This window comes from Cyphellophora attinorum (assembly GCF_001299255.1).
Source record: "Cyphellophora attinorum strain CBS 131958 chromosome Unknown Contig6, whole genome shotgun sequence".
NCBI lineage: Eukaryota > Fungi > Ascomycota > Eurotiomycetes > Chaetothyriales > Cyphellophoraceae > Cyphellophora > Cyphellophora attinorum.
The window spans coordinates 103,360-130,118 of record NW_017253234.1 but is presented as its reverse complement, the minus strand read 5'-3'; the positions used below and the strand labels follow the sequence as shown (position 1 = coordinate 130,118).

At 54.3% G+C, this 26,759-nt stretch overlaps 9 protein-coding genes across 9 annotated transcripts; 4 read left to right on the top strand and 5 right to left on the bottom strand.

Annotated features, from left to right (window-relative positions):
- Nucleotides 1-1,154: 1,154 nt before the first annotated feature.
- AB675_1763 (Pre-mRNA-splicing factor cwf19) lies at nucleotides 1,155-4,775 on the bottom strand (the record flags this gene model as incomplete). The annotated part of the gene is made up of 2 exons (XM_018141678.1): nucleotides 1,155-2,973; nucleotides 4,015-4,775. The coding sequence occupies 2 exons, from the start codon at nucleotides 4,773-4,775 to the stop codon at nucleotides 1,155-1,157; spliced, it is 2,580 nt and encodes an 859-aa protein (XP_018002979.1).
- Nucleotides 4,776-5,414: 639 nt separating this feature from the next.
- AB675_1762 (GPN-loop GTPase 1) lies at nucleotides 5,415-6,602 on the top strand (the record flags this gene model as incomplete). Its single annotated transcript, XM_018141677.1, has 1 exon — nucleotides 5,415-6,602. One exon carries the CDS (start codon nucleotides 5,415-5,417, stop codon nucleotides 6,600-6,602), a length of 1,188 nt encoding a protein of 395 aa, XP_018002891.1.
- A 1,233-nt stretch (nucleotides 6,603-7,835) lies between these two features.
- Nucleotides 7,836-9,911, bottom strand: AB675_1761 (DNA replication regulator sld2; the record flags this gene model as incomplete). Its single annotated transcript, XM_018141676.1, has 1 exon — nucleotides 7,836-9,911. One exon carries the CDS (start codon nucleotides 9,909-9,911, stop codon nucleotides 7,836-7,838), a length of 2,076 nt encoding a protein of 691 aa, XP_018002699.1.
- Nucleotides 9,912-10,228: 317 nt separating this feature from the next.
- On the bottom strand, nucleotides 10,229-11,563 carry AB675_1760 (Endochitinase B1; the record flags this gene model as incomplete). The annotated part of the gene is made up of 1 exon (XM_018141675.1): nucleotides 10,229-11,563. One exon carries the CDS (start codon nucleotides 11,561-11,563, stop codon nucleotides 10,229-10,231), a length of 1,335 nt encoding a protein of 444 aa, XP_018003016.1.
- A 1,745-nt stretch (nucleotides 11,564-13,308) lies between these two features.
- Nucleotides 13,309-15,110, top strand: AB675_1759 (uncharacterized protein; the record flags this gene model as incomplete). The annotated part of the gene is made up of 2 exons (XM_018141673.1): nucleotides 13,309-13,771; nucleotides 13,822-15,110. The coding sequence occupies 2 exons, from the start codon at nucleotides 13,309-13,311 to the stop codon at nucleotides 15,108-15,110; spliced, it is 1,752 nt and encodes a 583-aa protein (XP_018002615.1).
- Nucleotides 15,111-15,714: 604 nt separating this feature from the next.
- Nucleotides 15,715-18,286, top strand: AB675_1758 (Protein dip1; the record flags this gene model as incomplete). Its single annotated transcript, XM_018141672.1, has 6 exons — nucleotides 15,715-15,769; nucleotides 15,823-15,915; nucleotides 15,968-16,086; nucleotides 16,136-16,358; nucleotides 16,409-16,666; nucleotides 16,713-18,286. 6 exons carry the CDS (start codon nucleotides 15,715-15,717, stop codon nucleotides 18,284-18,286), a joined length of 2,322 nt encoding a protein of 773 aa, XP_018003066.1.
- A 207-nt stretch (nucleotides 18,287-18,493) lies between these two features.
- On the bottom strand, nucleotides 18,494-22,693 carry AB675_1757 (UV excision repair protein rhp23; the record flags this gene model as incomplete). The annotated part of the gene is made up of 1 exon (XM_018141671.1): nucleotides 18,494-22,693. One exon carries the CDS (start codon nucleotides 22,691-22,693, stop codon nucleotides 18,494-18,496), a length of 4,200 nt encoding a protein of 1,399 aa, XP_018002812.1.
- A 1,129-nt stretch (nucleotides 22,694-23,822) lies between these two features.
- On the top strand, nucleotides 23,823-25,627 carry AB675_1756 (uncharacterized protein; the record flags this gene model as incomplete). Its single annotated transcript, XM_018141670.1, has 2 exons — nucleotides 23,823-24,200; nucleotides 24,443-25,627. 2 exons carry the CDS (start codon nucleotides 23,823-23,825, stop codon nucleotides 25,625-25,627), a joined length of 1,563 nt encoding a protein of 520 aa, XP_018002957.1.
- A 201-nt stretch (nucleotides 25,628-25,828) lies between these two features.
- Nucleotides 25,829-26,617, bottom strand: AB675_1755 (uncharacterized protein; the record flags this gene model as incomplete). The annotated part of the gene is made up of 2 exons (XM_018141669.1): nucleotides 25,829-26,194; nucleotides 26,243-26,617. The coding sequence occupies 2 exons, from the start codon at nucleotides 26,615-26,617 to the stop codon at nucleotides 25,829-25,831; spliced, it is 741 nt and encodes a 246-aa protein (XP_018002943.1).
- Between the last annotated feature and the right edge of the window lie 142 nt (nucleotides 26,618-26,759).

Sequence of the window (26,759 nt, the reverse complement as noted above, 5' to 3'; positions counted from 1 at the left end):
GCGAGGAGGCCTGGATCCGAATGGCTCAAACGTCCCTTTTCGATTCGACGCCGAAACCAGACGCAACACATGTTGCTGGCGTCAATGGCATGCACCGAACCCATGGGCTGCAGTGGCCGGATGATAGCCTCGAGACTGCTGAGAGTGGCACAGATCATATGCCGTCAAGCGAGTCCATTCGTGCTACTTACCACATGTCGCCAAGCTGGCCGCCATGGTTTCTAAAGATGAATGACGCATCGCTCCACAACAGCGCGTTGAGAATGTTTTCTCTCGGTAATCACCTTTGCAGGCTCTCAAATATAGCACTGCCTGCGCCTGGGTGCGGTAAAGAGAGTTGCTTCTGGAGCTTTAAGGACTTGATAGATTCGAACGAGCACGAGGTGCTAGGCCGGGTCAGGATCTTTGCAGGAACGCTGAACACTTTATTGAGCCCGATTCCTCCAGTGGCAGGTAATGACGACCTCAAGCGCGGTTGTAAGGTGGCCAACGAGCCTGATATAGGCATAGCCCTCGATCTGCGCGTTCCATGGCATGTTCATCAGGGGAGCCGAGATACAGATGGTGTTCCCTCTGCACAGGACCCGAGGTCTTTGATCAACTCCATAGAATCGAGCGACACCTAGTCGGGTTGGAACTGTATACTGCATGTACACTGATGCGAAAAAGTGAGCTATGCCTTCGATCTGCAATTTGCACAGAGATGAGCCGAGATAAACGCTGATATCCTCCCTTGGCCAGTCCAGGTGTCCTTCCATAACCCCGCAAGATCGAATGACACCATCTCCAGACAGGGCATTATGTACTGCACATGTGCTTATGCGGACTGAACGTCGGGCAAGCGTCGCACGGCCATGCAAGCAAAGCATGAGATTGGTGACATCGGAGCCTCAGGTCCCTCGAGAGCTTGAGGTTCATCTTTCTCGGGCACTCTGATCATGTAAGCCTGTGTCATACTAGTAGTGCGCCTGAGCATGCGAAACCTCACGCGAGGTATTCCCATACGCGTACACAGTCGAGGAGGCGTCGATCATTTCCCCATGCACGTAACGCAGACAGAAAAAATGATAGATAAGCTAGATCAAGAGGACGGGAACTTCGTGCAGCTTGACTGTGATCTACTTTTTACTATGGGCTCCTTGGTCCACATCCTCTCACGCACCACCTTCCACCAATACTCTCGTCCAATCAAATTTCCGCCACCGCTTCCTGAAACCCTCCACCTTCTCTCTGCTATTCGCGCCCTTCTCCCACCGACCCTGCTTCTTCCATACTTCCACTCCCAAGCCCAACATGCCCGCGCCGATGATCTCCCGCGCAAACAGATCGCCCCTCGGCCACCGGCCCTCGTCCTCCACGACATGTCCCAACCCGCCATCAATCTCGAACCACACGTGAAAATACGGCATTTCCTTCGCAATGCTCTTCCGGAAAGCAGTCTTCCCGAACCCACCACTCTTGGACTTCGCGAGCGTATCAATGATTTTCTTGTGCTGAGACCACTCCCCTTCCGTGCTCAAGAACGCCTCCTGGAAGAATGCTGGCGCCGTGCTGCCGAGTTCATAAGGTAAGGGAACAGCAACCATTGCGGCGTGCGGATGCCGGTTGGGCCGAGCGGCGTTCTCGTAGAAGATGACGGCGCGGCCTTGGTCGTGGTACATGCGTGTAAGGGACTTCTGGAAATTGCGGATCTCAGTCCATTCGTCGTCGTCGCATTCGAGGAGGTTGGTCCGGTGCTGGACCGGTACGATGAGCGCGGCGTAGGGCGAGAGGGAGGGCTCTGTGGGCAGTGTGAGGTAGGTGAGCGTTGCGAGTGATACGACCGGGGCGATGGGCGAGGGATCGGTCGGATGGTCTTCGTGGTAGCACAGCGCGCAGGACTCGAGGACGCGATTGAGCTTTTGGTAATCGTTGATGGCGATGTTGCGGATGGTCGAGGAAGATTTCTGGACGCGTTGGGCGAGTTTGTTCGCATTCTCGTCCATGTAGTCAAGGTCGTTGGTGAACTTGCCGTCCTTGGCGATGCGCTCAGCCATGTTGCGGCCAGCGTTGGCGGAGTTCGCAGTGCGACGCTCCTCGCGGACCATGTCGTCGATGGTCATGTCTTCGTTGTCGACGACGGTGCCGCGTTCAAGGCCACGGCGGTTGGTGACGGGTTTGACCTCGTTGCGTGGAGCGGAGGACAGCATGCGGTTGTCCATGGCAGAGAGCTGGATTATGGTGGGATCAGTGGTGGTCGAGGCGGCTAGAGCGGCGTTGTACTCGGCCTCGAGTTGGGTGAGATTTGGGTCTTTCTTCAATCGGGCCTTCATGAGTTGTGCTTTTAATTTGTTGAGCGCGGTTGAGTCGAGTTTTGGGGTCGGCGCGGCGACTGGGGCGGGTGCTTTGACGTTGTCCAACACGTTGTCGAATTCATCGTCGAGGTCCTCCTCTTTGTGTCTGTGTACACCGGCGTCGAGTTTGCGTTCTTGGTAGAGCTCGCCGCTTGGCTTTTCTTTGCCGACATAGTCTTTGCCATATGTCTTCCTTCGATCAAGCTCAATTTCTTCTTCTCGAGCGTCGTCGAACTCGCGTAGAGATGTGTAGCGCTCAAGAGCAACATCTTCGATCTTTTGACCCGTCTCTTCCGCCTTTCGATATACTGCTTTCAGAGTCGTCATGCGCCAATGCGAGCCAGCATCGCCAATCGTGTAGTTCACCTCGTGATTGGAAGGCAGGGCCTCCAGTTCCTCTTGCACTTGGTCATTCTTCAAATCCTTGAGGTGGTGATTTAGCTCCTTCTCGTGAATCTTCAGGTCCAAGCTCATGCCCAGCGTCGCAGCCTTGGGAGGTGACTCAGCTCTCTTCTTCTGCACATACTGGATGTCTGCACTGGGCGGCGCCTCCATCCACGAGTCACGCTTCAGCTCGGAGGTCTCGGCCGAGAGGATGGGCGATTGCTGTGCCTCCTCCTGGTCCGCCTGCTCATCTTTCCTGTGTTTGTGTCTATGTCGTCGTTCTCTGTCATCGTCTGCCTCGTTGGAGTGTCTCCGACGCTTCGAGCGATGGCCATCTCTGTCTCGATCCCGGTCTCGGTCTCTGTGACGCTCTCGATCCCGATCTCGATCATCGTCGCGATGTCGCGAACTGTGGTGGTGACTTCTATGGTGTCGATGTTCGGATTTGCGATCGGAGTGGGAGGATCGATGCCGCTTCTCGTCTTCTTCTTTGTTCCTGGCCAATTCCTTTTCGAAGTCTTCGAGTGCCATTTGGGCGTGCTGATCGGAGCCAGACAGAGCGACGTCGTTGCCTAAGAGTGCGAAATATTTTGGAAGACTGCAAGGAACGACGTCACAGGCAACTTTCGGGCTTGGCAGACGAGTCTCTTTCGCGCTCCGGCTCTCCTTGTCACTCCCAGCTTTCGACCTGGTGGAAGTCGTGATGGCTTTCAATACTGCGCTCGCTTTCGCGCGCGTCCACTCCGTAGAAGGCTCCCTGTTGATGGACACTTGCGGACGTAACACTACTAGATCGAAATCCCGTGACTTGCTTCTTTGCCTCGGAAATGTACCTGCATTCACTTACCCTCTCGGCCGATGAAGTGTAACTCAGTCACTGAAGCGACAGCAGGCAGCAACTGAACTCGAATCATACGAACACCAGTGAATGCCGTCTGGTTAAGCCATAATAATGGTTGCTTCGGTTCGCCTCGGGATATTGACCGAGTCAAAGGGTATAAGTAGTCGTGTGTCGTCCTCGACATCCTCATACTTCTCTACGCGGAAAACAAAATACACTCCTAACCCTTCGCCATGCCTTAGTTGCAAGCACTGCTACCTAGTGGGGCGAGGGTCATGAACAATCTACGCCGGCATCAGATACTGACTGCCAATGACTAGCCATCTGAGGGTGGTTCTAGATGCATAGGCCCTTGCAGCATCCTACCCGCAGAACTCGACTCAGGAATCTTTGCCGGCCCAAGTGGCGTCTGGCTTACTCGAGATGAAGCTGTCCCTACTTTTGACAGCCTCATACCAATCCTGCAACGGCTCATCTTCACCGTCTTTCTGCCAGCTAATCCCTCTCACATCTAGGAACCACAAGCAGCATGCCACAGCGATCTCTTCACCACCGAGAGTCCTGGGGAGTCCTGAATCAGCGCTCCTTCTGGCAGGCAGCAAGCCACCCCTAGCAGCATCTCTCAACACGCCAGAGCCGCGTTCGATCTTCTTCCGCATTCCGACGATCCACTGGTCCCACTTGATGCCCTCAGCCTCCCGCATCCTCTCTTCATACGCCACCAGGATCTCTGAATCCATCATCTGGTCTGCGCAGCGGTGCAGCGACTGCTTCTTCCAGTACATGGCGTCCTTCCTCACGTCCACTGAGTTGTCAGTATTGCCGCCTGCCAATCGCCCAGCAAAGTCCACAAGGAAGTCGCAAATAATCTTCGAGTCGTAGACCGCATACTCCTCACCACCCTGCCCTTCATTGACAACCAAAGTCGGAATCTTAGCGATGGGATTGAACTTTCCTAGCAGGTCGTTGTGCTCGCTCCATCCAGGAAAGGCTTTGGGTGTCACGACTGGCGCGACGACGATCTTCTTGGGGGTGATGTACTTGGTGAGGTCGTGCTCGATCGCGGTCATCCAGACTTTGCGTGCGAACGGGGAGAGTGGGTGGTGGTAGAAGGTCAGGGTGGGGATGTCGTCGGTTGCGCCGTTGATCGCCTGTAGGCTAGAGTCCGGGCTGACGGGCGGAGCTGCTGATGAGGTTAATGGCAACGCTGTAGTCATCGTTCGTGTTGCCGAGGCGATCTGATGGCTTGAGTCGAATACAGAAGCTGTGCGAAGTTGGGATGAAACCTGTGTGAGACGAGTGCGTGAGTGATGATCGGCTTCACACGACGAAGCAGAGGACATGCTAGGTCGTAAAGCAGAAACTAGTAAATGATACTACAACTCTCGTATAGTCTTGATCAATGTGTCCGTCCCCACCTGTTGCGAGACCACCAAAAGTCGTAACGTTATTCTCGGGTAGATTTAATCGACGCCGAGGTTCATTTCGGTCGCTTGCAAGGGAAGATCAATCACAGCGCATCTGACGAGGTACGGATGGCGTTTCCGCTTGCATATTGGCGACTACTTTGTGCCTGACGTTCTGCTAGACCCAACTTGCTTTGCGAAGAGGTGTTTGATAGGAACCTGGTGAAGGTGTTGAGATATCGTAGTAGGCAGGGATCTCAGGCAGCGAAAGGCGATGGGGACGCGCTGGCGGGGCGCCGAGAACTGCGGGGATCGCGGCGGTGGGCGGCGGAAAAGTGACGGCGACCCGCGTCACTTTTTTTGGTTCAAAACCTCACCGTGACCAACAACCGCGCGCCGCACTCTCTCTACGAAACCTCACCCACCGTCCCCTTTCAAATCCACGCCAACATGGCGACGCCCACTCAACCCGTCGCCGTAGTCTGCGTCGGCATGGCCGGCTCCGGCAAAACAACCTTCATGCAGCGCATCAACAACTACCTGCACCTCCAAAAGACCAAACCATACGTCCTCAACCTCGACCCAGCAGTGCTCAAAGTGCCCTTCCAACCCAACATCGACATCCGCGACTCGATAAACTACAAGGAAGTCATGAAGCAGTACAATCTCGGCCCTAACGGTGGCATCCTCACATCGCTGAACTTGTTCGCTACCAAGATCGATCAGATTATCGCCTTACTCGAGAAGCGCGCCAACCCTCCGCCACCAGATGCAAGCAGCACGAAACCAGTGGCTACGACGGCTCCACCGCCCAAGCACATCCTAGTCGACACCCCTGGCCAAATTGAAGTCTTCGTGTGGTCCGCCTCCGGCTCCATCCTCCTCGAATCCCTCGCCTCTTCCTTTCCCACCGTCATCGCCTACATTATCGACACGCCTCGCACGGCATCGACATCGACGTTCATGTCCAACATGCTGTACGCGTGTTCGATACTCTACAAGACGAAGTTGCCGATGATACTGGTGTTCAACAAGACGGATGTGAAGGATGCGGAGTTTGCGAGGGAGTGGATGACGGACTTTGAGAAGTTTCAGGATGCGCTACGAGAAGAGGAGTCAAGAGGCGTGTTTGGTGGAGAGGGCTCTGGTGGAGGTGGGAGTGGGTACATGAGTTCGTTGCTGAACAGCATGAGTCTTGTGCTGGAAGAGTTCTATGCGCATTTGAGTATGGTTGGGGTGAGCGCGATGAGTGGAGATGGAATCAAGGAGTTCTTCGAGGCGGTGGAGGAGAAGAGACAGGAGTTCGAGAGAGATTACAAGCCGGAGTTGGAGAGGCGGCGGAAAGAGAGGGAGGAAGAGAGTGCAGAGAAGAAGAAGGATGATTTGACGCGGTTCATGCGGGATATGAAAATGGAGGGACGTGGAAAGGAGACTGCTGTTCGTGGAGATGCACCAGTAGACGTAAGCAGTGAAGAGGAAGAAGAGGAGATGGATCCAGAAGACTACCCCGATGCCGAGCGAGAGGATCCAGACATCACTTTGCGGAAGCGGTACGAAGCGGCATTGCGAGCGGGCAAGATCGACGGGGATGAGGCGGCGGCTCAGAACGCAGCTGTGAGAGGGATGCGCATGTCGTGATAGACGGCGCACGCGGCTGGACGGAATACTACGAACGAGCATCACGATGCTTTGTACCTTTGCAACAGAGGGCGGATCAAATCACGAAAGACCGTTCGTGCAGAACGGCGCAGAATGCCTGAATATGCAATACCGAAACTGCCTACATATTCACGCCAACGACCCGCCTGAGTCGGTCGTGTTGTCCAGGTTGTGGGCAATGTCTGTTGAAAGTGCTGCGCGGTGCAGCGGGCACCGTCCCACCCTTCGAGCACTCAGCGAAGCCAGCGGCCTGAGAAGAGATGCAGAAGGCCGCGTCATTCTTGGGATGCTCGACATACACCAGCTACAAGCAGACAATGAGACTCGGTGAAGCCGACGAAGCTGACGGCATCAAATGAAAGCCCGATCAAATATCGATGAACTGTGTCAGCGGCTCACGTGTGCTGCTATCCCGCGGGCTCAACTTGTCATCGACCCTGCGATCCCCGGGCGACTCTCTGCTCTGCTCACTGACCAGCTCAGCAAAGCACAATGCCAAGACCTCACCGCCAGCACTTTCCAGGGTTGCTACATATCCCACACCCACTGCACCATGGTGCCCCTATGCAGAGGAGCCCGTTCGAGGCCAATGGTCACGGAGGACTGGGTTTCAACGACTCAGATACAGATTCGCAGAAGTCGAAAATTACTTAAGTAGTTCTCTCGAGAACTATTTCAGCGATTATGGGGATCCTGCTGGCGCGGGGGAGGAGTGACCTGGATATGGGTTCTTAGACTACGGATGTGACCTGGCTGCCTCTCCCCGTCTTTCGAACGTGGTTTCGAGGCGGGGAAGGCAGGGCTAGCTGTTTCGGATTTTCGATGGCATGGGGAGCATAGGGAGGTCGCCAAGACTTTCGCCGCTTTGCGAGCGTGGCCACATCCTGCCGAAGCTGCGACCTGTCACCTGGTGGCGGGTATTTCCAGAGGTTCGCGGGAGGGCTTGTACATCCCGAGATGCAGCTTTGCCGCAACCTGAGGCAGCAATGGCGCGTGTGTAGATGAGGAAAGGCTCGGCCGGCGCTTCTTGAACAACGAGTAGTATTTGCAGACTGACTGCATCGTGCGATACTTCCATAGCAGAAGCAGAGCATGCAAACCTATTCTACAGTGCATAGTCTTTGATAGCAGCAGCCTCTCGTTGGCCGCCATCGACTTTCCCTTGCCGTGCTGAATTCAGCAAACCCCAGACATAGCAGCTACAGGATTTACTCATCGTCTACCCCTCCCTCCACCAAATCGCCCACCACCAGCACGCTTCGCCCGACTGCCCTTGTTCTTGATCTTCAGGGTGCGGAAGTTCATGTGTGATTGTAGATTCGGGTTGATCTTCCGAGGTGCCAGATCGTCTTCCTCCAGATCTTTGGCCGAAGGCTTCTTCTTGGTGGTGGCTTTGGCGCCCTTGCTCTTTGCTGCAACTGTTGCTCTGCTGTTGGGCTTGGTAGAATCTTTGGCCTTGCTTGTGGTCTTGGTCTTGATGGAAGAGGAGGAGAGCCTGCCGTTTTTCTTCCCTGCAAGATCAGAAGCTGCGGCGATGCCGTCTTCTTCTTGTTCATCTTCCTCGTCGTCGTGATCATATTCGTCGTTGTCCTCGTGCTGCACAGTGAAGCTCGAAGTCCCTCTGCCGTCGTCCTCGTCGTCATCATTGATGCGATTCGTGGGAACCTGCTGCCGTCGCACTGAACGATTTGGCGCAGGAGATTTGCTTACTGCTCTGACACCGAAGAGCTCGTCGTCACTGTTGGCGAAGATCTCGGCTAGGAGCTCGTCATCAGAGAAGTCGACGTTGTCCTCCTCGGCTGCAAGTGTGGCGGTTGAGTCTGGCAGTTGTGTTTCCTCCACGTTCTGCATGTCATCGGCGTCGTCCTCAGGTTCCAGTGGCAGCTCCTCGGCGTCTTGCTGCGCTTCCGGGCTCTCTTGCCGGTACTTGGGATCTTGTATGCGGACCTTGCTAGGACGCATTATTGTACGTCGTGTTGTGCGTTTCTGACCGCGCTTCTTCCACTTCCGGGGAGGCTCCTCGCCAGGTTTCGCAGTATCCGCATCCTGCAGCTGACTGTCGTCTACGAGTACGTCGCCCTCGCCTTCGATCTCACGCAATGCATCCAAGTCATCATCGTCTCCAGCTGCTTCCGCCACGGCTTGCGCACGCTTCTGCACCTGCTCGGCTTCTCGGTCTTTGATTTGTTGTGCGATCTGGGAGAGTGATCGAGGATTGTACCTTGACTTTACCAGATGTCGAGGCATGGAGCGTTTGGCTGTCAAAGTCGCTGCGGGATTGCCTTCCAGATTGACCTCGCCCGACTCCCTTCCCGCTGCAGTGGTGGAAGCAGAAAGTAGTCGCTGCTTGAAGCTGTGGCTGCGTTTGAGATATGCCGGTGTTTGGTCCACATCTCCATTTTCTATCGGCTTAGCTGGCGTCCGCCCCAGTACCCGGTCGAGCAGTGGTGTGGACGCAGTCTTGGATCTTGGTGTAGCGTTCAGCATTGGTGGGCCGCTCAGCAACTCATCGGCGTTCGGATCGTTCAACATGGAAGCATATCGGACGGCTGATGGTGTCGCAAAGAATTGACTCAAGGCGAATTTCCGTCCATCTGAGGCTGGAGTGCGTGAGTGTTTGTTCCGTCGGGTAGATTGTGGAGTGCTCTTTAGGTGGTCCAACAGGTCTCCCTGTCCTGATCTGGTGCGCGCTCGAGCAGGAGTCTGCGCTGCGACTGGTGGCTTGTCCTCGCTAGTGTCTACTCTTCCTTCCATAACGAGTTCATTGACGAGTCCGTCTTCTACAAACGTAGCCAGTTTCCGTTTCCTGGTGTTGGGTGTCCTGCTACCGCTAGCGTCCAGCATATCAAAGATGCCCATGACTTGTCCATCTCGCTGCGGCGTTGGTCCAAGGGAGGTGATATGTGGCCGAGGAGAGGCAGAAGAGGGTGGCGCATCATACGGATCGAGGTCATTCGGTTTGAGGTGACCAAGAACTTTCCGTGGCGTTGCTATCGATCTGGTCTTGCGCGGAGTGGTTGCGTAGGTGGAAGATGCTCTTTTCGACTTCCGCAGAGGTGACACATGCTCGTCGAGAACGTCCTTCGGTAGCTTGCCGCTAAGAACATCTCGGACTTTGTTGTACTGCTTGTACTTCGCTGCTATTGCCTCATCGTTCTTAATGTCACTACGGTCCGGTCGGCGGTTGTTCCGCGCGAAGAAGTCACGCTCGTATTCTTTGAGTTCCGCACGAATGATGGTTGACTGGTCTGATAGTGATGTGCGGAGAGGAGTGTCCAGTAGTGACATTGCGGGCCATTGTTGTCGACGGCAGTCTGGTCTCGAGAGAGCGCTGCCAGTGGTGTGCCTAGATTGTGGAGAGGCTCGGAGTAGAAGTTGCGACGCGCTCAGGTCGAAGTCGCGTAAAGCAGCTACGGCGGGTTAGAGGCATGAAAGCTTCAGGCAGTGAAATTCGAGCATTCAAAAAGCGCCAGGCCTCGCGTCTTGCTTCAATCTTCCTACAAGCTGACATTGACATTGCATTCATAAACACTAGGCCAACATTTCGAGTCAACGTCCGGGCTCATGTTGTTGTTGTATTGATCTTAAAGCCGAGCATCGGCTACTCAATTCATTCCACCACGAATGTTATCGTATTTGCTCTCCGGATACTCCAAACAGTTTTGTTCCTCCACCAAAGCATTCTTTCCACCAAAAGCCGTCACAAACCCTTCGATCAGACTACCATTCCCCGTTGCCCGATCACCAGAAGTCTCCCACCACATACTCCCGCCTAGACCCTTCTGCTTCACGTAGTCCGCCTTGGCTGGGGTCATCTGCAGAGTATCATAACTGATCATGGTCTGAGTAGAAGGATTGAAGCACCAACTTGCGCCAAGCTGCGCATCGTACTGCTCTGCACAGCCATCCTTGGGAAGCACCTTGTAGTCCCAGATGCCCTGCTCCCAACTGCCTTCGCCGACACCTGAGTACGCAGTACCGGGTCCGGCGGTGTTCTGGAAGGCTCGACCATACAGCGGCATGCCGAGCACCATCTTCGACGGGCTGACGCCGTTACTGGTGTAGAAGTTGATGGCAGCTTCGGTGCTGAAGGGTGTTGAGGTAGGGTTGCCCTGACTGGCGTACAGGTTTGCTTGATGTCCGGATGTCTGGTCCCAACTACCGGCATAATCGTAGGCCATGAGGTTCCAGAAGTCGAGATATTTGTCCATGTCGGCGACTTTAAGCTTTTGGAAGTTGGTTGGACCGGCAGGGCAGGCGACGGTGAGGAAGAAGTGTGGCTTGTTCTGTCTCTTGCTCGCGGCCGCATCTAGAGCAGCTCGAACTTCGGCCAGCAGCAACACCCAGTCGTTGGCTTCGGCGTCGTTCTTCGGATACTCCCAGTCGATGTCCAGACCGTCAAACCCTACGTCTTCCATGATCTGGACTGCTGACTGAGCAAACATCTTTCGGCCCGCATCGGTGCTGGCTGGTTGAGCAAAGTTGGAAGAGTACGTCCAGCCGCCAATGCTTAGCAGGACTTTGAGGTTCCGGTTTCGTTTCTTGTGGAGGAATAGTTGTTTGACACATCCGTAGGCGTTGGTGCCGGTATCCTGCCAGCTGTCGCCCTCCCAGTGGATCTCCGTATCTGCCCATGAATCTGTGAGGTAGACTTCGCCGGAGTCTGGGCGAACATTGGCGAAGGCGTAAAGGACATGTGTAAGTTGCTCAACCGGGATCTGTTGAGGCTTGTGTGCTCGACCGTAGATGGCCCAATTGACGAAGTATGCCACGCTCCGGATTCCCTGCCCACCGCCCATGTTATCTGTCGCAGTCTGGTCAGCGGAGGTTTCACGACGCATCTGGTTGTGCAAGTGCCGATGCACTGGTTGGCCTCCATATTCGGCAAGGGTCAGGCCGCATAGCGAAAGGACCAGCCCCAAAAGCTTGTAAGGCTGCATGCTTGAGGCTTGGCAGAATCGCTATCGTGGCAGTATGGCAACGTGGTCCAGTCTCAGGGTGCACAAGAAAGATATAGGCATACCTGATGTACTGTGTTTGGCCTCGTGGACAACACACCGTTCTGACGCGGATGAGATTTGGAAACGCAGCCGTGACAACTTTCTTTGTCTTCGTTCTCAATCAAATGACTGGGCAATAGTGTGGTACCAAAGGAGATGCGAAAGGAACAAAGGAGATTGCATGTGCACGGGACGAAAGCGGTTGATGTCTATGCTCAGGCGCTGACTTTATGTGACTTGTCGCCTTGCACCGCCACAACAGGATGACGTACGGCTGTTTCGGGTTAGCTTGGCGGATGGTTCCGTGCGCGTGGCTGTGGCAGTGCAGGGCGGCGGGTAAATAAGTCTTGAGGCACAGAGCGCGTCGCCTCTCGCAGTCGTCGCTTGCCGGCATGATCACGCGTTGTCGGGATTTTGAAACACCTAGAGACGATGGAGCTGGGCGTCGCCTGAGGTTTCAACGGCGACGTGCTGCGGCGATGACAGGTGCCCCAGATTGCGGTCCAGATTTGAACTTCGGCCCTGGCCAATTTTCAGTCATGGTTGTCGCGCTCAGATGCAAAGATGAACAGATAATTCGACTACGACGACAAATGCCTTCCGAGACTGCTGCGAGTGTGCTATTGGTAAGAAGTTGAAGCCACCGATGATCATGTCCCTGCCCAAGTGCCAAGACCGAGTCTGCCTTGTTCCTGCCCAGCGAGGGAGGACCCTCGTGCGCATAACCCGAGACATCAGTCATCTCTTCCCATCATACTTCCCTCGAGTGTTTGAACGATCCCTTCGTCGTGCTGCTGCAAACTCAATTGATGACCGACCTACCTAGGTAGTTGCATGGCTGCTGTCGACTAATCAAAAAGCCTGATATTTTATTGTTGCCACGCGGTGCCGGTTGGTAGCTGCCTCAAGGGTGTGACTGGATTGACATAGCATTCGAACGCCCTCACTGGGATGCCATCTTGGACAATTCGGCATTGAGATTCAGCAACCGAAGGAGGTACGTCCAAGACACATCGAGAGTCCGCCGTCATGATCTTTCAGATCATCGGAAGATGTCGTCTATTGCCTCGCCCTGGTCCCCCTGTCACACTCGGACACCTTGATCGGATTTCTTCTACACGGCGACGAGGAAGGTGATAGTTGCGGAAGCTGAGGCTTCGGTTGATGAGAAAATCAGACACTGCCAGTGCCGATGAGGCTCGGCGGATGCGGGGCTCTCGCTGTGATGTCAGACACTCTGATTGGTGTGCAGATTCGTGCTCCAGGTCAGTTCGTATCGGCTTCTAGACCGACCTGAGCGCTCGTGCAAGAGTGGGTGATGCCGCCATTGTGTACAGACCCTCACAGCACATGCGAACGTCGCGGGCCTACTTTGACACAGCGCGATAACAGACGTAAGCACTGCGTGACCAGACGTTTCTTTACGAACAACCGGACTACCATTGAATCATTGTTGCTGCGCTGAGAAGACTGACAGACACAGGGTCGACACTGTCGTCCAACATGTCTAGGCGATAACGATGGCAGCCTCTATGGCGCGCGCGCAACAGGATGGCACTGCAGCAAACACTCGAGCACAAACCGCTGGAGTCACCTGAACGGCAAATTCGCCTTCTAGAAATCAGTGCCACCGATAATGGCGAAACGCAGTATCAGCTTACCACGTACATTCTGGGCGATGCCACATGCCTCATTTCTATGCTTTGTCGTACGAATGGGGCACCGACCAACCCAGCCATGCGCTGAACATTGACGGAAAGACTTTTCCAATCCGCAAGAATCTCAAGCTCTTCCTCGATCGGATTCATAGCAGTACACATGCTTTTATCCGCCCACTTTGGATTGACGCCATATGCATCGACCAGTGCAGCAACTCAGAGCGCAATGAGCAGGTGAAGATCATGGGAAGGATATTCGCCGAAGCAATTCTGGTTCTTACGTGGCTAGGACCGAAGTCCATGGAAGATGGAACGCTTGTCGAGACGGAGGTCACGTTACAGGACTGGAGAGACTCCGACGAGTACGCTCGAATCAAGGAAGGACAGGTAGTTGAGAGACCGAGCGTTGTAAGTCTTCGAGATCCGTATGGTCAAATGTGGAATTGCCTGCAGCAGTTGTGCCAACTCAGCTATTGGAAGAGGAGATGGAGTAAGCTCTGCTTCGCGTTTGCACTTGTTGACATGCTGATGCTCGTACAGTAATACAAGAGTTGATCAAAGCAAACAAGCTGCTGTTCTTGTGGGGCGTCGGACAAATCACTTGGGATGCGCTGTCCGCGGCCTTTCTCGCTGTCCTCTCAGTGAATCGCCACAGAAGGTCATCTGCTCCGATAACGATGACAGGACCCTGGGACGCAATATACACCTCGATTCCGTTCAGTGTGTGGCAACATGTTCACGACATTCATGTCAACCATCGCCTTCTGCAAGTCATGGAAACATACCAACACTCGCAGTGTTCTGTATTCCATGATAAAGCGTACGCTCTGACCGGGATCTCGACTAATGCACATCAGCTGCAGGTCGACTACGATAAGTCACTGCCTGATCTTTACGCCGATCTTATGGATCTCGAACCGAAGTCACCGCACTGCCTCAAGTACAGCAAGCTCATCCTGGACGCGCTCTGCATAGACAGGAAGAAGTGGGAGACTGGACCTGTCGTTGGGAAGACTGTCATCAGTAAAGCTCTCAAGATCAGCCCAGTAACTGCGGTGTCTACCGTTCCGAGTCCGGTGACTCCAGCATTGATTGACACCGAGATGTGGGAGCTATTCCAATCAGCAGGCGCGATGAGCATATCGAAAATGAACGAAATCATTCGGTGGGCCAAAGATGCCTATTCTGAGATTTCTGCCAAGACCCATCGTCTTCAAAGGGTGTCCTATTTTCTTCTGCTAGATGGGCAAGTTGGCATGTCGATATCTGCCGTCACACCAGGCAGTGTGGTATACATGGTCAACGGCGCCACGGAAGAATCGGATCCACTTTACCTGTGTCAATCGAGTGAGCACCATCGGGTCAGCTCAACGTCGTCGGTGTCCTCTTTGAGTCGAGAGGTCTCACGAACGAACCGCGTCTGGCTCGCGCCATCAACGAACGCCACATTCGAGGACAGCGGACTCAGTGACAGTCTCGACATTCGGCTTGGTGACCTTTACGACATGAACGGCAGCCTGGACTGGGATATTTCACCAGACACGCCGCTGCCATCGCCCACAGAAGCGCCAACCAGTCCTCAACTGAAACTACGCAGACCACACTCCGACAATGCCGAGATTCGATCTCCGCCGCACAGGTCTAGCACCGCTGGCTCGTCGTCGATTGATGAAGCATTGCGTCCGAGACCGAGGACAAAGACGTGGCCACCTGTGGAGGGTGAGGAGGAAGTGGCCAAGACTGATGGTTGGTACATCGATGCCTTGGCGAGAAACATGAGGGATAAATTGTTTATAGGTCCAAGCGGCAAGATGAACACGCCGGATTGAGCGGGCGTCGTGAAGGACCTCGATCCGAGTTTCGAAACGTCCCCACGACAACGTCTCTGTGCGAAAGATCATCAGGAGTACAAGAGATTGCCGGTTTACAGCATGTACAGACGGAGTGTTGCTTGGCGGGAATGTAAAGACTTCGAGAAGCTGAGGCGCAGGCCTGCCCAGTGTCTATGCGCTGCGTGGCATCGATGAGGACCACGATTAGCTACGAGAGCTCTCGCATCCGTCAGCTTGTGGATGTAGCAATCATCTTTGTAAATCGTCGTGTAGCATCAAAAGTACAACGAAGATGACACGTTTGAAACGTGAATATAAATACCTATATTTGCGCAGGGATCCCAAGCGTGGTGACGACGAACCCCACACATGCGACGCCGCCTTCCGTCATTTCCACCTTCCGATCTTCGACTGCACGTATCAAGTTTCCCACACGTCTATCACTCACACCACAGACCGTTGTATACGCTCTCTCATTGCATCGCTGTTCGCTACCACATTCTTCCGCCGCTTCGCCATGTTCATGGCGACTTGGCGATTCCGCGCTCTTTAACAACATTCCCGATTTCCATCCGCTGGTCGACATGCAGTTGCGCATAGCATGGACTTGGAAGACGCCGAACCAGGATTCCAGAATGAGGAACAATTCTGGGATGGTGAGTCGACGTTCTGGGCGCCCCGGCAGATCGCTGACGAGGAGATTACATAGCCCTCGAGGACACAGTCTCCCAGGAATGCGCCAGTCATAGCCACATTGACGACGCCCTGCGATCCTACCTAGATCTGGTCGCCGGCTCGAAGGGTATGCTTTCCTCAGATACGAGACGCAGCGACGAGTCTGATGAGGGAGACAGATCAGTTTGAAGAAGCCAATCAACTACTGGCGCAATGCGCGTATAGGTTGGCCAGCTCGCCGCTGTTCACTCAGCATGCGGAATACATACGGAGGCAGTTCATACACAGTCTACTGCAGGTATGGACTGCAGGGACCAGGTTGGATGGGAGACACTAACTTGGAACAGGAAGACGACCCAGACACGCTGCTCATCACATCCTCCTTCCTCCTTGCCGATGCCCAAAGCGCTGAAAGAGTATTCGAGTTGCTGAACGATGAGGGCGCCTTTCCGAGGCTGGTCAGCCTCATCACCGACCCGACCTTAGACAATGTCGATTCGGTCAGAAGACTGATCATGCAGATGCTGTACGAGATGTCCAGGATACAGAAGATATCCGCAGATGACTTGGGTATGCGATTCCAATATCAGCCAAGACAGGCAATTGACAACTCTTCACAGCTTGTGTTTCTGACGAATTCGTGGCATCACTGTTTGACCTGATTGAACACGTGTCTGGCAACGTCAACGATCCGTACCACTACCCCGTCATACGAGTCCTGCTTGTCCTGAACGAGCAATTCATGGTCGCCGCCCACGAGCCTAGATCGAAAGATCCCGGTTCAGCCCTGACAAACAAGGTCGTCAAAGTCTTGTCGGCGCAGGGCAACAAATACAAGACCTTTGGCGAGAACATTATTCTTTTACTGAACAGAGAAGGTGTGTTGTCCGACCTCAGATACTGGACATGTACTAATGATCGCAGACGAGACATCGTTACAATTGCTGACCCTCAAGCTCTTATATCTCCTCTTTACCACGCCTCAGACCTATGAATACTTCTATACCAACGACCTTAGAGTCCTGGTTGATATCCTTATCCGGAACCTACTCGACTTGCCGGAAGATGCAACATCACTTCGGCACACCTACTTGCGAGTTCTATATCCTTTGCTGGAGTATACGCAACTCCAGCAGCCGCCACACTACAAAAGACACGAAATCATGAAGTTGTTGACAGTCCTCGGCGGCGGACACGTCATTGACCACTCTGAGCGAGCTGACTCGCCAAACAACTGGTCACATTTCGACGAGATAGACGAGACCACCAAAAGGTTGGTCAACAGGTGTAAAGGCGTCAGTTGGCTCGTCGATCCCGAACTGGCCGCATCCCAGGTGGACGACGACATGTCTGGGCCACCATCACCAGTGTCACCTACCAAGCCTGCGCCACCAGCATTACCCGCACCTCGCAAGTTGAAGAAACGGCATTCTAGTAAAAGCTCAACTTTGACCATCGGCCAGTATCTGGCTCCTCAGCTTGAATCGGCACGACAGTCCAGCTTAAGTATGGCAGAGATTGCTGCTCAAAAGGAGAAGCCTGGCGTTATTACGCCGAGCCGCAACGCAAACAGCAAGAACGATACGACGGCGCCGACGGCTGATGGACGGGAAGGAGAAGGCGATATGGCAAAACCGAATAAGCCGCCTCCGCCAAAGGCGAGAAGGTCGGGCTGGGGAGGACTCAAGACGCAAAAGACGTCGGAATCTGTCGAGGCCGAATCGCCCGTCCAAGTTCTTGGCTCACCAGAAGAATTGAAGAACGACCCGGTGGACGAGGTGCAGTCACCCGAGACCCAGTCGCCGGTAGAACAGAGGACGTCGCCAACGACAACGACCAACATGATGCCTCCGCCTACAGACACATCTACGATCGCACCCAAAAAACCGCCACCAGCACCCAAAGCTCGTCGCTGGCAATTCAAGCGTAGCAAAGATTCCGAAGCACTGCTGACGTCAAGCATACGCGAGCCGGGAAAGTTCGACACCAAGCTTCCCTCAATCAAGACCGACGGCATTACCACCGAACGATCACCATTCTCTCCGATAGAAGAAACAAAAACATTATCGCCGTCACAACTTGGCGAAACCACCGAACACCCGCAAACGTCCGTGAGTCAAGCACTGGAGGAGGCTCAAGCCCAAGCAGTGCAAGTTATTGGCGAGACACTGGACAAGACTTCCATCGTGGATGAGAACGAACAACTGTCGCCTCTGACGGCATCGCAGAGCGCGGCATCACAGCAGTCACAGCCTCTGGAGTCAATAATGGAGCATCGTCCGATGTCGCCGCAGCAGGAAATCGGAACGCCGAATATAGAAATCACCAGACCGCCGCGAGCGGTTCTGGCTCCGCCGACTCCGGCGCCGGGAAGGGGCGTGCCGGGGCCGACGGTCGAGTTGGAGAGGAGTCCATTCTTGAGTGATGCTGAGCTCGAAGTCGAGGACGACGGCCCAAGTAGGAGTAGTGACGAAGATGACGACGGAGAGGGGAAGTGACTTGCGAAATGCAACGAGCTTTGTGGATTTCGTATGTAGAGCTGTGGCGTGCGTCGCCTGGTCTCAAGGCCAGATCTGCGGCTACTGGTCAAGTGTATATCAGGAAAGGAGGCGTGACATAGCCATCCCTCGACTGCTTCGACTATTGCTTCGTCCCGAAGACGAAAGAGGTGTATTGCTGGCTGGGTCTTGCATGATGTGTTTGCCTCAATTTCCTTTAGCCTCGTGTCTCTTGTCCCGGACAACAGGCTCGTCTTCTACCACAACAACACGACTTTTCCGATCACTGGTTCCAGCTCGTCGCGATCTGCTTCTGTTGTCCGTCATCACAGCAACATCGTTGGTTACGGGGCCAGAAACAGCATCTCGTCGCAGAGCCCTCTTGCTTGCCTCGATCTCAGCCTTAGCTTTCTCGAGCTGGGCCGCAAGGCGATTGGCTTTGGCTTCTGCCTCCACTTTGTCGAGGCGCCTGTTCGTGGTGATGTTGTTGAAGTCGTGCGTCAGGTCCTGGATGGCAGGTGTTGTGTCTGCACTGTCCGTTGTGGTAAGCTGGTCCTTCCTATCGTAGTACTTACGATCACGACTATGAGGGCGACCTGCACCACTGTAAACGCCTGAGTCACGGCGCCCAAATTGAGCGCTGATACCACCGTCTCCAGAAGTGGATGGCGTTTCGACCACAACAGGATGTTCGTCAGGGTCGAAAAAGAAGTTGACGCCACGAGCCTTATCCTTGCCTTTCCTGCGGCGCGGCTCTTCGACAATTAGAGGGGGCCCAACAGTTGGGAGCAATCCGTGCTGTGAATGACTGCGAGTGGCGGAAGGTGATCTGCTGATGGAGGGCTCATCTACAGGTTGAGATTGCTCGGCGGAGGGCGAGTCGGCAGGTCCGGCATGTTCGGCGTCGGTATGCTTTGGCAGCAGTTCCTCTCTGAGGAGGGGAGCGACTATATGCTCATGGATCCTCTCGCGAGCACGGTCTGAGAGCGGCACGCCTCCGCTCCCAGCCACAGCGGCATCGTTGCTGACTTGGAGGTCAGGTTGCTCGGTTGGACTCACGGTTGCTGCTGTGGCTGTCGTAGGATGTCGAGAGACTCTTACAGGGAATCGCGTGGCGGATGGTGGTGGAAGACCCCTGCGCTGACCTTGACGAGAGACTTGAGGCTTGCCGCCCTCGGCCACAGTAGCTTCGCTGCCGACTTGGAGGTCAGGCTCGTCGGTTGAGGATACGCCTGCTGCTGTGGCTGTGGCAGCATTTTCAGAGACTCTTACGGGGAAACGCGTGGCGGATGGTGGTTGGAGACCGAGGGGTTCTGACCCGCGCTTCAATCTCCTAGTAAGCCAGCCGGGTGCTAGTTTCGCCAGTGCCGGCCGTTTGTCGCCTTCGTCGGCTTTTCTGGGCGGGTGCTCTGGTACAGGAGTTGACGCAACGGGAACCGAGCTTCCCTCCAAACCTCCGCGATCGGTGCTTGACCCGGGCACGTCACTGTCGGACCCAGAAGGCTGGTCGAACAAGAAGTGCGCCGCCAGTTCCTCGTCCTTGTCGCAGGCGAAGTAAGCTTGAATGCATGAGTCTCTATCGAAGCCAAGTCGAACAAGCCGCTCAATGGCATCTCGCTCCTCGGCTGTAATACTGATAGTCCCTGGTGGAAACGGGTCCTTATTATCATCATCATCGTCCTCTCCAGCAAGCAATTCTATGAACCTTTCTGGGTTCTCTGCGATCATCCGAGCAAGCTGAGGATTCCCTGCACTGAGCTGTTGGAGGATGGGTTCAAGCATATCTGGCTGCTGCTGTACGACCTGGCGGAGTTGTTTGAATTGTGGGTTGTTGCGGAAAAAGCTTAAGTCGGCAACATCTTCGCCAGCGAGGCCCTCAGTCTTGGATTGGGACAAAAGTTGCTCCACATTCGGCTCTAAAGCATCCTCAGCCGCGTCAACAGTCGACTCGCGAGGGCTTTCGTCCAAGATTGGCTCTGCATACTGGCCGGGTTTGTTTATGGCAGCCTGGGGATCTCTTATGAAGTAAACCATTTCGCCAGCAATCTCCAGAGGCAGTTTCTTGGCCTCAATCAACTCCTCGACGACATCGTTGAGCTCGTCGATAGTGCTGTAAGAGCCACTGTACCGTGTGGAAGCTCGGGGCTTCTCGTCCTGCTCGACCAATGTAGCCCGAATCTCAGGATGGCGGATGGTAGTTTCCAGGCCGTCGCATGTGATAATAACATAACCTTGATGGATTCTGATCTCGAAGTCATATGCTGTCCTCGTAGTCTCCGTGGGGAGGGTTGGAAGTGCTACAGGTTCCTCAGTGGTTGGATGGTTAGCAGACTGAGAACTTTCACCCACACGATCTCCGACGTCGACTTGAACATCACGCCGCTCACTTGGACTCTTTTCAGGATTCGAGACCGTTGATGTAGTTCTTTTGGGGTGGGGCAGCGATTCGGGCCCCTGTCTCGAGGGAGCGTCTGGCGCAGGTTGCGCTCCAACGATCATCTGAATATCGTTTGGCAACTCATCAACAACGTAGAAGATGGAGCGGTTCAAGTTATCTCCGCTGACTGTGACAGGTCCCCATTCGAGCTCCACCGTACGATCAAAACGACTCTCACCAAGAATACCCCAGATGATCAGCGGTTCGTCCAGCATCGTTACTCTGTGTGAACTGAGCACATCTTTGAGTATGATTTTCATGTCGTGCCCAGGATCCAGTCTGGCGCGAACGCGTTTCAGTTTTGGTCTGGACTCTGCTCGAGCGTCTTCTTCTGAGCTAGCGCCAGCCTTGATTATGAATTCTTTGAAGACCACTGGCATACCGTCCTCGAACATCTTTATCCCTGTCGAGCTCGCTGGCGAGTGTGCCTCGATTTCATCCGGTAGCGAAATATCATCCAGCTCTCCTTCACGGGAGTCTGCATCACCGAGTTTCTGCGCCTTGGAATCGAGCTCACCCGCATCGCTACCTTGCTCCACACCATTTGAGCGCGGTAGGTTGCCCAACGCAAGCAGCTCGAGATGCCACGCGACGTGCTTTTGCATTTCAGCCGAGGAGACGATTGCAATCAAGCAGAAAGGACAGTGTCGGCCAGATTGTCTCGACCCCGTCATCCGAGCGGCAAGCGCTTCGCTCCTCAGCATGTCATTAGCATCGGCTGCATGAAACTGCCTGGCGTGCACCGCATACTCATTCGACGTCGTGAACTCTTCATCCGTGTGTTCCAGGCAGACCCATACCTTGCTATGCGTCATTTCATGCGACGTCCAGTCAGCGAGCGAGTCATAAAGGTGATCGGCATTGTCGCAATTGGGGAAGGTGCAACTGTATGGCATAAGATCATGTATCAAGTGTGACTTCCATGCTGCAGAAGTTTCCTTATATCGCACTGGGCACAGATTGAAGCAGTACGGGCACTCAAACAATTGGCCGTCCGATACCTCTTTCAGACCTTGAGGTATTGCTGGCCATTCCGCACGTTGACCACCTGGGCCACGCAAGGACGGAGCTCGAGTGACAGCAGACCTCACAGAGGCCTTCTCGCCGAAGTCAATTTGCTCCTTACGGACTCTGGTCACACTAGACGGCATTGAAGGAGCGAGGACAAGCGCTGGCTTCGTCAAGGCGGCAACAGCGTCCTCGCGCATCGGTCTGGGCGCCTCCGACTGGAAATCAGGTTTCGACATCAGGTGATGGGCAGCATGAGTGCTGTTTTCGTGACGGTATCTCCAATATACGAATTGTTGTCTGCGTTGACTACAAGCTCTCGCGAGTCGGGCGATCAGCGCCGCGTCTTCGTTGTTCATCTCGATCTCCTCGGACGCGTCGATCATTCCTTCGTGATCGGACTTCCTGGAGAAGTAGACAAAGTCGTATATTCTGCGTTGCTCCAAAGAAATGAGCTGCTTCTTCATGGCTTGTCGATCTTCGGATGGCACTTTGTAGACGTTGCGTCGACCTGGATTAGACCGCGTACCATAGTTTCGAATCGTACGTGCTAGGCGAAATAGTCGTCGCAGTATATTCTTCATCGAGGTGACTGTCGCTTGCAACTCATCCATGTCGTCCTCTTCTGCAGACGAGTCGTCAGAGTCATCCTCAGGCGCCAGAGATCCTATGGCTCTCTCAGCGCTCGTTTCGACGAACTTTCGAAAGCCTTCCAAATTTCGTGCAAGGTCTTGCAGGAGATCGCGTACAAGCTCAACCGTCTCCGGAACGTCCTGAAGTCGATAATCAAGGGATGTGTGACCGGCATCGAGGGCGCCGAGGTTGGCAGTCCACATGAGAAAGTGCTCTTCGGCGTCTGACAGGTCCTGTCGCCCGGACGCGTCGTAGACGCGCAAGTCGACATCGTTTACGTCACGGAAGGCTGCCTTGACGCGCGCAGAGTCCTCGTATATCGACGACATTGGGCAGTGAATCGAGTATGACTGATGTCTCTTAGGCGAATCATGCGGAACTTGCCTCAAGGCTGATTGGATTCTCGAGGCTCAAGTCACTCGAAGCTCGCCCAGGATTGACCGGAACCTCTAGGAGCAGATCAAGTGAAGCTTGCTTCAAATTGATCGAAGTTTCTAACATGCCTCAGAGCGTTTCGCAGCTTCAGTCTTCTGTTTCAGTCTGGAGTCCGCCCGAGACCTCATTCGGTGGTCAAAGACTGCCGCAATCGCGTTGAAAAGCACGCCTCATCGCTAGAGTGAACCCGAGCCGCTTCAGATCCGTCACCCTGGACCGCGTCGAGGGGAGTCGCTTGGGAATCGACCGTCATGCAATAGCTGAGCGACGAGACACCTCAGCAACGACCTCGTTCCGTCATCGACGATGGTGTTTCTGGTAACTAGCGTGGCGTTGAGGCGGGGCGCTTAAGACCGCGAGATCTCATTGTACACATCGATGCAAAGGAGTCATGTGCCGTAAGAGCTTTTGCGATGATCTCGCCATTAAATCGTGCCAGCTCTGGTCTCGTCACGGCGTCCAAAGGATTGACCTCAGAGCGGTCAGTCCGAAAGCCTCGAGACAGGTTAGATCGAGCAGCTGGAAAGCGCCCCTCATTTTCACGGGGCTTAGCGAACAACCCATTGGCTCTGGCTCTGGTGTCACATCCTCGTATCGAAGTGGGGCGACTTGCCGTCGTAATGGTCGGGCGCAAGTCATTGCGATGCCGCTCAACTTAAGCCTTTGAATGTTCAAAATGCAGCCACAACTTTGGTCGTTGTGAGTAGGAAGTAGTTGGAAAGCGCGACAATTACGACAACGCAACAAAGTTCGAGTCCATTCGCAGAGCAGAGCTTCATACGCGGGCCGACCCTCTCTAATTTCCGCCGTTCCGAGTCCATCGCCTCGGTATCATCGCCGCCCTCACGACTCTTCCAGCCTGACCACACGAAGGATCCGAATCTTCAGGCGATGGCCACGTTGTGAGGCCTTTCATGTCTCTCGAACCAGGCCAAGTAGTGAGCATCTGCTGCATGTTTCTGGCGCGTTGGCCTGCTCATTCCACGGTCTTCGCCTCAGAGTCTATCGCGAAGTGCCGCGGCGATGTCTGGGATCGAGATAGCTGGACTCGTTCTTGGAGCTCTTCCGCTTCTTATTGAAGCTCTGAAGAAAGGTCAGGAAGGATGGACCGCCTTCCGAAAGATCAGAGTCCAATTAGATGACCTGATCAATTGCCTGAAGGAACAGAAATGGATGTTCAAAAGCTCGACCAAGATCTTACTGTCCGCCGCTGGTCAAGATCTGTCAGGCGATAGTGAGCCCTCTGCGCTGCTTGCGGACGCTGAGACGCGTAATCAGCTGGAGGAGTATCTGGAGAACGATGCTGACACACTCGCGGTGTTCGATAGGATCATGGCTGACTATAAAGCAAGCCTGACTGCAATTATAGGGAAGCTTGAACACATTGGTCCGTTCTCACTGGTACGTCTTCCCTCTCTTCAGATGTGTCGCTCCGTCGCCTCGAACAAGTCGCTCTTCTGCCTCGAATCAATCGCACTTCTGCGTCAGTCGAGTCGCTCTTCTTCCTCTACTGAGTCGCACCTCTGCCTTCCATAAGTCGCACTTTTACGTCGGACGAATCGCTTCATCACCTCGAATGAGTCGCACCGGCGCGTTGGATGGCTCTCTACTCCGTGTCACATGCGATGCTGACTTCGAAACAGGAGGCGAAGAGTATACAAGCTGCAACCGCAAAGAAAGCTGATAACGGAGGATTTCCTTTCGACAAACGCTTGAAGTTCACCATGAAGCGATCAGAGATGAAAGAAGAGATCAGCAATCTTGATCGGTGCAACGCCAGATTCAAGAGCCTGACTGATCGCGTCCAAGAGCTCAATCGCAACCAGGTACGCGACCTGACGAAAGAGGAGGCAGCAAAGAGGCTGGCCCGGGAACTCCATGACATTCGACATCGCGCAATTGGGCTCCATACTGCAATGGAGTCCTCCTGGGACAAGAAATGCCAGCCCTCGCACACAACGATGCTGATCCTAGAGAGCAGAACCACATTTGGCAAAGTACAGAACAGGAATAGAAACGACGACGCAAGCTTTCACTGCTTACTAGCCTGCGGGGACCCTGGACACAGGTGTAATGAAGCCTTCTTCAGTTTCGATTCCAAGACTACAGCAGCAGGAAAACAGGCAATCGCAGACCTGTGCTCGCATTTGATCCATCCTGTTCAAGGCAAAGCCACTGCCTTGAGCATTGACGCGCAATACAAGCTCTTTGCGGCGATGGCTGAGCAGAAAGCACACTTCGATCTCGCAAAAGGGTCGGAAACTGTCACACTGGAACAGCTGCTCATGCAGCACGCGCGTCTTTCACCGCAGCACAAAACGCAGCTGGCTCTGGATATCGCATCGTCATTGCTCCAGCTCCAGACGACGCGTTGGCTCGAGAAGTCATGGACCAGCAAAGTCATCCACTTCATGCGCCATCATTTCGGTGGGAAACAGATAGTAGACTACCAGAAACCCTTCATCACTCGATCTTTCCCCAGCATTGGTCCAGGCCATGGCGATGATCACGTCAAAGATGATCTTCTCGAACTCGGCATTCTTCTACTGGAAGTGTGGAATCTACAGACGTTTGAAGACTGGGCGGCTAGCAGTGGAATAGCCCTGAGAGCCGGCTACTACGCTCGCATGGCGCCTGCGGCTCAGTGGCTGGAGGAGTCGGAATCAGAGTTCATGCTGCCGTCATACAGCGACGCTGTGTCAGTCTGCGTGAAGTTCTCCTTCGAAGGTGTGCCGCATCGCTGGGACCATCCGGAGTTCAGGAGAGCTTTCTGTGAGAAAGTTCTGAGCAAGCTGCAAGAGAACCACAAAGCCTGGGTGCGAGCTTGAAGAAGCACAAGCGAGCTTGACTCGAGCTTCAATGAAGGCATCCATGAGGCGACTTAGAAGCACGGATAAGCTTAGTCGAAGCCAGCAGTAATCGCTACTCGAGGTTCATCAAAGCGACAAGCAAAGGCACTCAGACGCACAATCGAGTTCGTCCAAAAGCATCGATGAAAGACGACGCAGATTCCGCTGACCATCCCGTGCTCAGACTCCAAACTCCGCCCGCATTCTCTCCATATACGCTATCAAGGTCTTCTTGCTCTCAATATATCCGGTGCCCTCCCATTGCATGGGCTGATCGGCACATTCCCTCAGCATCGAGTATACCGCTGCGTCAATAGTGTGTACCTCATCCCCCATGAAGTACTTATTGTCACCCATATAAGCCGCAAGTGCGTCAATGTCTCGCTTGTAGAATTCGACGATACAAGGCACATCTCTACGACCCATGCCTTGTCCCACGAAATCGTCCAGGATCGATTGGCGGTACGCGTCAAGGAATGCGCGCAGCTCAGGGGGGACGGGAGTGGAACCATCTGGCGGGGAGTGTTGGAGGAGGTACGGTATGTACTGCAACGTGTGAGCTGTGATCAGACCAAGACTTGAGGATCAGCAGACCATCTCCCAGCCAGCGTCGCTCAGATAGCGTGACGTCCCTAGGCAAGACCAGTAAAGGTTCTCACCAATCAGGCGCTCGAAAGCGATTGCGACCGCTCGCTGTTCCGCGCTCAGCTTCTTGTCGAGGCTTGTCCCATACTGCGACTCCAGGTACTCAATGATGAGCGAGGAATCTGGTACGCGCTTGTTGTCGTTGTCAGTGTCAATGATATACGGCAACTTCCCGTACGGAGCATCGGTTGCCATGCTTGCCCAGTCTTGCGCCTTCCATGTGAAAGGCGTTTTGGTTATGGTCAGATACATGAAGACCTTCATGACGCATGGCGAGATATCCGGGAGTCCGAAGCCTGGACAGGCGCCGTACAGCTCGATCATGGCGATGTTATGAAAGTCAGCCTGTTGAGGTCGAATGTTGGTGTTATGGATTGTGCGGACACATTCAACAACAACACGTGGAGAAGGTGACAGTCTTGTACCCAAGAGCTGCACTCGGCGGCGATCAAGCACCATTCGGTCA